This window comes from Corvus brachyrhynchos, unplaced genomic scaffold (genome assembly GCF_000691975.1).
Source record: "Corvus brachyrhynchos isolate BGI_N302 unplaced genomic scaffold, ASM69197v1 scaffold222, whole genome shotgun sequence".
In the NCBI taxonomy this organism is placed as follows: domain Eukaryota; kingdom Metazoa; phylum Chordata; class Aves; order Passeriformes; family Corvidae; genus Corvus; species Corvus brachyrhynchos.
In genome coordinates this window covers 80,487-91,408 of record NW_008236770.1, presented here as the reverse complement: position 1 = coordinate 91,408, position 10,922 = coordinate 80,487, and the positions used below count along the sequence as shown (strand labels likewise).

The following is a 10,922-nucleotide window of genomic DNA, read 5'->3' as shown; positions in this document are numbered from 1 at the left end:
CAGTGGGAAAAAAATTAATTATTCAAGTTAATTCAATCAATTCTAATTATCTGGAGTAAGGCAGTGAAAAAATGGATTTTAAATCCCTTCCGATCATTCCTTTTTAGGATGGATGGAAAATCCATCCGGAATTCTTTGCCAGAGAGAGGGCGGGAAGGTGAAAACGGAAGGAGAAATGGAAAACTTCCCAGGTTTTTTTGGGAAGCTTTTCATCTGGAATATTGCTCTTCCCGATGGTTGATATCCAGGTGTGGAACACAATCCTTCCTCGTCTTCCCATGATTCCATCCACGGGAATGCACATTGGATCTCCTGGCTTCCCTCAGAGCCAATTCCGGGCATCCCTGTGGTCATGGATCTTCGGGATCTTTGGGAACGGGATGCAAATCATCTGGAATAAAAGCCGGTCCATCAAATCCCACCTGGAAAACTCCCGCGGTATGGCTGGATCTTTACTTCCGTTGGGAAATTCCGTCGGGTTGGTGGCCACGGAAATCCGCACGGATCAGTTCGGAGCTGATTCCCATCATCCGGACAACTGGATTTCGTCTTGGGAATGCCCAAGCCTGGTGGAACACAGAGCCTTTCCCAGGAATCACCTCCACATTCCCAGGAGAGCTCCCACGTCGGAGGACTTGGATCAATTCCCTGTTGAATCCTGCTTGGATCCATTCCCACAAAATCCAACAGTGACCGCTTGGTCCTTCCAGAATCAGTTTCTCTGCACAATTCCCAGCCCTCCCTCCCCAACATTCCATGGGATGTGAAAGGGGGAATATCCCGGGATCCGTCACGGGGAGAGGTGGGGCCGGAATGTGCGCGGCCGGATCATCATGACCACCTTCCGTAGGGAATAATAGTCCGTGTCCTTCCAGGAATACCACACGATCCCATCCGGACCCAGCATCTTCCGGTTTTTAATGGAATATCGGCCGCCCTGGGAAGCAGAGAAAGGAGAAGGCTCAGGAGAGGGAAACACTTGGAAGCACCATCCGGGATGGGAATATCGGAAAAACGACTCCTCTGAAATGTGGGAGCAAAGACCTTAAGGATAACGTGGGATAAAAAAGCCCATAAATCCCTAAATTTTCCCAAAGGTCCCTCTGGAGCCTCATTGGAATTTCCGGCGGCTGAGTCACCCATTCCAGAGGTTTCCGTGTCATTCCAAACCCCAGCGAGCAGAGGCGTCTCTGGAAAAGCTGGATCGCTCCGGTGCCCAGCGCTCCTTTTATTCCCGCTCTGGAGCGGTTGGTGAAGCCAGGCAGGAATCGGGAATGATCTCCCAGGGAATGAGGGATGGGATGAGAGGGAACGGCCTCCAGCTGTCCATGGGGGAATTTAGTTGGATACCGAGAACAATTCCTGCCTGGAAAGGATTTTCCAGCCCATGGCAGTGCTGGAGTCCCCATTCCTGGAGGGATTTCAGATCCATGTGGATTTGGAGGGACATGGATCAGTGGTGGGATTGGAAATGTTGGGAATGGTCGGACTCGGTCTTGGAGAGCTTCTCTAACCTCAACAATTCCATGATTCCAGGAGCAACAGCCTCGCTCCTCACATTCCACCATCTCCATCCCACTTTTCCTTGATGTCCATCCCTCTGATCTTGGAAAAAAGGAAGCTCCGGTCGGGAAAAAAATTCCCAAATCCCTCCCATCCTACCTTGTAGTAAACCCCGTTGAGGTTGGAGAAGAAGCACTGGTGGTACCACCAGCCTCCGTGGGAAATCTCGGCACAGATATTCCCGGAATCCGGGGTGCTGAAGCTCCTCTTGTCGTGGTACCAGGCGAAGGAATCTTCCACGGTGCCGCTGAATCCGTCCACGTGCAGCCGGTAAAAGTTTTCCTCGTCCTCGATGCTGCCGGAAGCAAAGGAATATTCCGTTGGGATGGTCGGAATTTCAGCGGGGTTGTGCTTTCCAACCGGGATACGGCGCTCCTGAGGCGCAGCCGCCTCCCTGCTGGGATTCACCGCCTCGAAAAGTCAAGGATGAGGAGATTTTTTCCTTCTGTGGGATGGGCGTGGTCGGGAATGTTGGAATTTCGGGATGAAATGGGCGGAGAATGACCGGGAAGCCACAACAAAGGAATGTGGGAGCTTTGGGAAAATCCCTTTAATTATCCAGCGCTCTCCATGCAAGGAGCATCCAGCTCCTCCCGGAGATGGAGATAATTAGTGGAATCATGGAATTATGGAATGGTTTGGTGGGAAGGGACCTCAATGCTCATCCCGGTCCAGCCCTGCCGCCTCCCACTATCCTGGGTTGCTCCTGGGATATGGCAGGGCATGGAATGCAGGGGTTTTTGTGGTGCTGGATGAGGCTGGAGCGCCTCTGGAGCCAGGCTGGGAGAGCTGGGAATGTTCAGCTGGAGAAGGGAAGGATCCAGGGAATCCTTGGAGCCACTTCCCGAGCCTAAAGGGGCTCCAGGAGAGCTGGGATTTGGGAAAGGGCTGGAGGGGCAGGAGGCAGGGAATGGCTTCCCAGTGGGAAAGGGGAGCTTGGGCTGGGATCTTGGGAAGGAATTCCCAGCTGGGCTGGAATTCCCAGAGAAGCTGTGGCTGCCCCTGGATCCCTGGGAGTGTCCCAGGAAAGCTTGGAGCAATCTGGGATCGTGGAATCCCTGCCCAGGGAATGGGATGGGCTTTAAGGTCCCTTCCCACTCAAAGCATTCCGGGATTTTAGGAGCCACGAGCATTTCCAGGAAAAAAAGGGAAGGGGATCCTCTGGGACAATCCAGACATTCCTGGTCGCTCAGGAATAATCCAGGATGTGGCTGATGTGGTTGGAAAAATAAAACACGGGAAGAAGGGAAGGGCTGGAGATTCCAAAGGATGCCAGGAAATAAATGAGTGGAGAGGACCAAAAATCCAAACCAGGGCAAAATCCTCAAAATCCTTGGATTTCGGACACAGAGCTCAGCAATCTGGGAATAAAAACCAGGCGATAGGCAGGGATTATCCATTGGATCCTACATCTCCCTTCTCCCATGGATGTGGAATTTGAGCATGGCCGGGTGACACCACACATTCCCTAACTTGCACCCAACTTCAAATTTGGGATGAAATTTGGGATCAAATTTGGGATCAAATCCTGCTGGGAAGGCAAGGATAGACTGGGCTCAGCCTGGAAACGTCTCTAGAGAGAATTCCCATTGCCTGAGGGTCTCCCAGGGTTTGAAATCCCAGGAATCATCCCGCGTTTTACCTGAAGACCTGGTAGAAGGCGTGTTTGTGTTTGTTATTCCAGTCTTCCAGGTCGATCCGTAGGGAATAATCCCCTTGGCTCGTCATCCTGTGGATGTTGTCGTTCCCCAGCCAGAATTCCCCGTTGAGGTCCCCAAATCCTTCCTTGTACTCGTTCCAGGTCCGGTTGAAATCCACGGATCCATCCTGGCGCCTCTGGATGACCGTCCAGCCCCCACCTGCTGGGAAAGGACGGGAAATGGGAATATCCGGGAAAATCCAGAGGGTCCCAGACAAGGATTTTAGGGAGGATCCATCAGCAAAGGTGTGGAATTCAAATCCCTGGAAGCGTCCAGGGGAGCTGGGATTTGGGATAAAGGCTGGAGGGGCAGGAGGCAGGGAATGGCTTCCCAGTGGGAAAGGGGAGCTTGGGGTGGGATCTTGGGAGGGAATTCCCAGCTGGGAGGGTGGGGAGGGGCTGGGCTGGAATTCCCAGAGAAGCTGTGGCTGCCCCTGGATCCCTGGGAGTGTCCAAGGTTGGACAGGGCTTGGAGCAGCCTGGAATAGTGGGAATTCCCTCATGGAATGGGATAGGATTTAGGGTCCTTTCTCACCCAAACCATTCCATAATTCCATAAAAAGTGTCCTTGTCACGCCACAACTCATGGAAAAGGGATCCCACCTCGGCAGGGGCTCATGAGGATGATTCCCTATGGATTACCCCAGATTTTCAGGTGTCTGGAAGTGAGAGGGAGCAACGTTTTTTGGGAAGGGAATGGTCTGGGACTGGAACAAATGGGAAATCCCAGAGTTTATGTCCCGTTCCTGCAGCCCAGGAGCTCTCCCAGAATTCTCTCCCCGGCTCCATCTGCTCTCCCATCTGTCCGAATCCCTTCATTCCAAGATTTTCACTGGGAGGAAGACGTGGGATCGGGGCCATCTTTCCATGAGCTGTCTCCACATCCTGTCCCCCTCCAGTGTCCAGGATTGCTTGGATGGTCACGGGAAGAATCCCGGTGACACGCCAGAGACTGCATTCCGGATGAATTCCATGCATCCCAAGATTCCCATCACTTGTGGGTCACCTGGTTCCTTCCCGCAGGATGTGGACAAGGATCCACCTCCCACCTCCTCAGTCCAGCACAGGGAATGGGAATGATCCCACAAAGGCCTCAGATTCCCTGAGATGCTCCAGACACCCCCAGGGAGCAGCTGCTCCTCCGGGATTCTCCTTCCTGAAACGTGGGAATCCACAGGCTGCTCCGGAGCCAGGCTGGGAGAGCTGGGAATGTCCAGCAGGAGAAGGGAAGGATCCAGGGAATCCTTGGAGCCCCTTCCCAAGCCTAAAGGGGCTCCAGGAGAGCTGGGATTTGGGATAAAGGCTGGAGGGGCAGGAGGCAGGGAATGGCTTCCCAGTGGGAAAGGGGAGCTTGGGCTGGGATCCTGGGAAGGAATTCCCGGCTGGGCTGGAATTCTCAGAGAGGCTGTGGCTGCCCCTGGATCCCTGGCAGTGTCCAGGGAAAGCTTGGAGCAGCCTGGGATTGGGGACGATGTTGGGATTGGAATGGGATGAGCTTCGAGGTCCTTTCCCACCCAAACCATTCCAGGATTTGGGACTCCCTATATCTGCTTCGAAAAAACCCCACGGAATCATGGAACATCCCAAGCTGGATGAGACCCACCAGGATCATGGATCCAACTCCAGAACACCCCAGAATTCCCACTCTGTCCCTGACAGCGTTGTCCAAACCCTCCTGGAGCTCCAGAAGCTTTGGGAATGTCACCATTCCGGCACCCAGCCACCCTGGGAATCACCAGGATACAAATCCCACCCAAAGCTCCGTCGGGAGAAGCCGTAGGATCCTTTTCCCGGACCTTCCGTGTCCATCTCGCACAGGACCTCGATGGGAACGCCGCGGACCGAGGGCAGGATGCTGTAAATCCCGGATCTCCGGAGCCCGTTGGAGTAGACGGAAGCGCAGTCGATGGGACAATTCCGGCCGTGTTTCGTCTCTGGGAATGGGAAGAGGGAGAGTCGCGGTTACAGCCTGGAGGGAGGAGGGAAACGCTTTTCCTACAAATCTGAAAAAACTGGGAAAAAAAAATTCCCGGATATGGAGGTTCAGCCGTCAACTTTTGGCAAAGAGGCTCCAGGTCCAACCATCCACAAGGGATTTTTCCAGAGTTTTCCAGAGCCTAAAGGGGCTCTAGGGTTATTCCAGGGAAAATTCCAAATTATTCCAGGGAAAATATGAAATTATTCCAGGGAAAACAACCTGGGGAAAAAAATATGGAAATTCATTCGTTAAAAATAGAGAAATAATGGAATGATTTGAAGCAGAAAAATTTCACTAAAAATTCGATTTCTATGCTCGGAATTTTTGATGGAAAATCCCAAATTTTCCCAAGGAAAACCCGAAATTATTTTGGGCAAAATCACCAAAAACCTGGCAAAAAAAAAAAATCAAGATTAATTCACTAAAACCAGAGAAATTACAGAAAATTGTTGTTTTTTGAAGTGGAAAAGCTTTACCCAAGCTTTAATTCCATGCTGTGAATTTTTGATGGAAAATCCCAAATTATCCCAAGGAAGACCCCCAATTATTCCAGGGAAAACAACCAAAAAATTGGCAAAAAAAATCAAAATTAATTTATTAAAAACAGAGGAATACGAAAAAAATTGTTGTTTTTCAAAGTGGAAAAGTTTTGGCGAAGCCCTGATTTTATGCTGGGAATTTTAGAAGGCAAATCCCAAATTATTCCAGGGAAAACAACCAAAAAATTGGCCAAAACCCCCTCAAATTAATTCATTGAAAACAGAGAAATCACAAAAAATGGTTGGGGTTTTTTTAAGGGGAAAACCGAATTTTTTTGTGGGAAATCCCCCAGTTTTCAAGGATTTCTGCTGGTTTTTGCCTGGAAAACATTCCCTGGATTTGGGCAGACTCCAGGTGGGCTCCTGAGCCGCTCCCTACGAGCACCTCCCACATCCACGGAGCTGGAAAAGCCCCGGAATCCCTTGGGATCGAGTGGGATTTGAAGCGTTTTTCCTGCAGCCCTTCCTGGCCCCATTCCCGACGCCATTCCCGACGCCATTCCCATCACCTGGATGCTGCATCTCCTCCTGGATGCGGATATCGGCGGGATGGAGGCAGCTGGGATTCCTCCAGGCCCAGTCGGCCAGGGCGGAGATGTTGTTGATCTGGGCCTGGATGTCGTAGAGCAGCGTGGCCTGGATGTGCTGGAGCGTGCTGGATTCCCGGGAATGCTGCTCCAGGTCCTGCACCCTCTGGAGGAGGCTCTGGTTGTGCCCCGCCGCCTCCTCGTGCTGCGGGAAAAGAAGGGAAAACGGGATTGGGAATGATGGGGACACCAGCGATGGGTGGGGACGGTGGGATCGGGGATCGAACATTCCAAGGGTGGTGTTGGAATTCTTGTGCCATGGTCTCTTGGAAGCTCCCAGCCCATCCGGCTTCATATTCCCAGGATTCCGTGAAGGGAGGGCATGGGCAGGGAAGAGCAGGTTGGGAATATGGGAATCCTTTCCAAACAATTTCATCATCGGGATATTCCAGCTCATCCCATCCCGCGGGCAGGGACACCTCCTGCTATCCCAGGCTGCTCCAGCCTTTCCTTGGATGCTGCCAGGGGTCCAGGGATTCTCTGGGAATTCCAGCCCAGCCAGGAATTCCTTCCCAACATCCCAGCCCAAGCTCCCCTTTGCTCCCCTTTCCCACTGGGAAGCCATTCCTTGTTTCCCATCCCTTTATCCCAAATCCCAGCTCTCCTGGAGCCCCTTTAGGCTCGGGAAGCGGCTCCGAGGATTCCCTGGATCCTTCCCTTCTCCAGGTGAACATTCCCAGCTCTCCCAGCCCTCCGTGGCCTCCTCTGGACTCTCTCCAGCAGCTCCATGTGCTGAGAATTCCAAGCCTGGATGCCCCTAAAGGAACGTTCACGTCCCTTTCCCCCTTTGTTTTTTTAGGAAAAGCAGCCTTTGGATCCCAATCCAGGGAGAAGCTGGCAGGAGATTTCCAGAGCTGATTCCAGGGGATGGACACCCTGATCCCACCGGGAATGTGCCGCTCTCGCCTCGTTCCGTGCTCCCTGTCCGTTAGACGGCAGAGCAGGCCTTAGCCAGCAATTCCCAAATCCCACAGCAGCCTGGGAATTCCCTCCCGCTTCCCAATCCCTCCCGCGGGTCTGGCAATGGATCCGCAGCCCTTCCAAAGGTCGAGGAGATTCCATGGATAAAACTGAGGGATCTGGGGTTGATGCTGAGGAAATTATCCCGGGAATGCTCCCAATCCGAGCTCCAACCCTACAAAATTCCAGGAGCCAGAAGCACCCATGGAAAAGGCCCATGGACACTTCTACCTGGATCTCCAGGGCTTTGGGAATGGGATGGATCCGCAGCCCTTCCGAAAGTGGAGGAGATCCCATGGATAAAACTCAAGGATTTGGGGCTGATAATTGAGGAAAATGATCCCTGGCATGCTCCTGATCCATCCCATGGGTGGAACTCCAGGTCTGGTCTGGGAACCCACTCTGGGAATGGGATGGAGCCACAATCCTTCCAAAGGTGGAGGAGATCCCATGGATAAAACTCAAGGATTTGGGGTTGATATTGAGGAAAATGATCCCTGGGATGCTCCTGATCCATCCCATGGGTGGAACTCCAGGTCTGGTCTGGGAACCCACTCTGGGAATGGGATGGAGCCACAATCCTTCCAAAGGTGGAGGAGATCCCATGGATAAAACTCAAGGATTTGGGGCTGATAATTGAGGAAAATGATCCCTGGCATGCTCCTGATCCATCCCATGGGTGGAACTCCAGGTCTGGTCTGGGAAACCACTCTGGGAATGGGATGAAGCCACAATCCTTCCAAAGGTGGAGGAGATCCCATGGATAAAACTCAAGGATTTGGGGCTGATAATTGAGGAAAATGATCCCTGGCATGCTCCTGATCCATCCCATGGGTGGAACTCCAGGTTTAGTCTGAGAAACCGCTCCGGGAAAGGTGGAGGAGATCCCATGGATAAAACTCAAGGCTTTGGGGTTGACATTGCAGAAATGATCCCGGGAATGCTCCCGATCTGAGCTCCAACCGTGCCAAATTCCAGGAGCTGGAAGCACCCATGGAAAAGGCCCATGGACACTTCTACCTGGATCTCCAGGGCTTTGGGAATGGGATGGATCTGCAGCCCTTCCACGGAAATCTCAAAGATGGAGGAGATCCCATGGATAAAACTCAAGGATTTGGGGTTGATACTGAGTAAATGATCCCGGGAATGCTCCCGATCCGAGTTCCGACCCAGCAACCGGCAGCACCCCCGGCCAAAAAAAAAAAAACCCCACGGATCTTTTTCACCTGGATCTCCAGGGCTTTGATCCGGTGCCGGTGATTCCTCAGCTCCTCCTGGAGCTCGGAGATCAATTCCCGGAGTTCCAGGATCTGCTGCTTGCGCTCCTCGTTCTCGTGGAGCCAGTAGGAGACCTCGTCCGTGCATCGGAACAGATCCGGGCACCGCTGCTCGTCGCCCTGCGGAAGCGTGGCCACGATCCGGCAGCGCCCGTTGGGAAGCACCTGGTTGCTGTATTCCCCGCACTGGATCAATCCCGGGCTTTCCCGAGGATCCTCGTGCTCCCGGTAACCCACGGGAAGGGATTTTTCCAGGGATTGGCGGCTCAGCGCGGCCATGAGGAGAACAGAGAGCAAGCCCGCTTTTCCCGGGCGGAATTCCATGAGGGAAGCGGGGGTGATCCTCAGGGTGGGTGTTGTGTCCGAACGGGAGAATTCCCAGGGCGTAACGATCCCAGGAAATGCGGCTTTATGGGATCAGAGCATCCGGAAGGATCCCAGAGCTCCGGTCATCCGGGAAAAGGATCTGATCCCATAAAAATCCTGGCTGGGGTTGGTTGGGATCCTCCGCTCTCTGCCGGCTCCGTGGGCTGCGATTCCCTCCCTCCGGAGCGGCTTGGAGGCTGTGGAAGTTGGGATGAGGTGGTTGCTCCCTCGGGAAGGGAATTCTGGAATTCCGCCTGCTCGGGATCAGGTGTAGGAAGGAGATGGCTCCCCCAGACTGGGTATCCCGGTATTCCAGCACTTCCTGGAGTGGGAATCAGAGCAAGGAGACGGACGGTGGAAAAGGGGATGTCCATCCACATCCCAAAATTCCTGGTTCCCATTCCAGGCGTTTCCAGAGACATCCATGGATTAGACACCCCCCCATCCCCATTCCCCATCCCACCCCAGCCATTCCCAGGAATATCCATGGATTAGACCCACCCAGCCATTCCCAGGAATATCCATGGATTAGCCCCCCCCCCCCCCAACATTCCCGATCCCATTCCCAGGAATATCCATGGATTAGACACCCCCACCCCCAACATTCCCGATCCCATTCCAGCCATTCCCAGGAATATCCATGGATTAGACACCCCCACTCCCAACATTCCCAATCCCATTCCAGACATTCCCAGAAATATTCATGGATTAGACCCCCTCCCCTCAACATTCCCGATCCCACTCCCAGGAATATCCATGGATTAAACCCCCCCCTTCCCCCAACATTCCTAATCCCATTCCCAGGAATATCCATGGATCAGACCCCTCCCCCCCAACATTCCCAATCCCATTCCAGCCATTCCCAGGCCCATCCATGGATTTGATGCTCTCTCCATATCCCTGAGCAGGGTTTTTCCTTGGGATTTATAACTACACATGGAATTATCCCCATGGGAATCCCGGACCACCCAGGAAGAGCCTGGATGGATCCCAACCTGGGATTGGCTCTCCCACCCGGGCTCGGATCCAACGGGAATGAGGAGAGACCCCATCCAAGCGGGAAGAACACCCCCCTTGACCCCTTTTATCCCAAAAAACAGCGCTTCCCTTGGAACCAGCCCTGGGCCTCTTCCCAAGGTTTCTCCCGACGAAAAAGCACAGACGAGGAATCCCACGGATCCCAGGGCAACTTCCCGGAATTCCCAACCTACCTCCGGTGGTCCCAGCCGGAGTGTCCGGGAGCGGCGAGCGGCGGATTCCGGCCGGCCATGGGGAGCAGGGCCCACGGAATCCTTATTCCCACTGATCCTCTCACGGCTCTAAAAATAGGGATGAGCGAGCCGCCGGCGGGAAGGAGGATCCAGCCGAGCCCGGCGTGACCTTCTCAGCAGCCGGCGGATTATTCCGGAGCCTCCGGAGCCGGGAAGGGCTCCTGCTCATCCCAAATCCCCCCGGCCCAGCCCGGAGATGTGTTTTCCTATGGTGGGAATGTGTTTTCCCAGAGTTTTTATGGGAAAGCTTCCCGAGCTTGTTGAGAGACCGGAAATCAGAGCTGGGGTTTAATTCCCTATCCCAGGGTTTGCTCCTGAATTTTGGGAGGGAATAACGTCCACCGGCTCGTGAATTCCGTGGGCTAATTAATCAGCCGTAGGGATGCTAATTAAGTGCACGGATTAATCCACCACGGGAATGGGAGATTTAATGAAATATGCTAATGAGCCCCTAATTAATCCAGCCGTAAGAATGGGAGGTGAAACCAGGGAATTCCCTCCTGGAAAAATCCGTTGGCTGTGGGGTTTCCCCCCTTTAAGGCAAAGAGCTTCCCGAGGCTGATTCCCGCAATCCCAAGCGGGAAATGCCCAGAAAAGGGAATTTTTTGTTGGGAAACATCTGCTGGGATGGAACCTCGCGGCTTTTCCAGCAGCTTTCCTAGATATCCATGGATTAGATCCC

At 53.4% G+C, this 10,922-nt stretch overlaps 1 protein-coding gene across 1 annotated transcript; it reads right to left on the bottom strand.

Annotated features, from left to right (window-relative positions):
• Window positions 1–27: 27 nt before the first annotated feature.
• LOC103611213 (fibrinogen-like protein 1) lies at window positions 28–10,916 on the bottom strand. Its single transcript, XM_008628696.2, has 7 exons — window positions 10,181–10,916; window positions 8,553–9,291; window positions 6,289–6,511; window positions 5,059–5,196; window positions 3,206–3,422; window positions 1,663–1,858; window positions 28–937 (listed from the first exon to the last, which is right to left on the bottom strand). The coding sequence occupies exons 2-7, from the start codon at window positions 8,925–8,927 to the stop codon at window positions 791–793; spliced, it is 1,296 nt and encodes a 431-aa protein (XP_008626918.1). The 5' UTR covers window positions 8,928–9,291; window positions 10,181–10,916; the 3' UTR covers window positions 28–790.
• Window positions 10,917–10,922: the final 6 nt, after the last annotated feature.

Excerpts from the sequence above, each read along its gene's own strand:
- LOC103611213 (XM_008628696.2), bottom strand. The coding sequence starts at position 8,927 with ATGGAATTCCGCCCGGGAAAAGCGGGCTTGCTCTCTGTTCTCCTCATG. Across the intron at positions 5,197-6,288 it reads GGAGGAGATGCAGCATCCAG|AGACGAAACACGGCCGGAAT; the intron begins GTGATGGGAATG and ends TCCCATTCCCAG. Across the intron at positions 938-1,662 it reads TCAACGGGGTTTACTACAAG|GGCGGCCGATATTCCATTAA; the intron begins GTAGGATGGGAG and ends TCTGCTTCCCAG.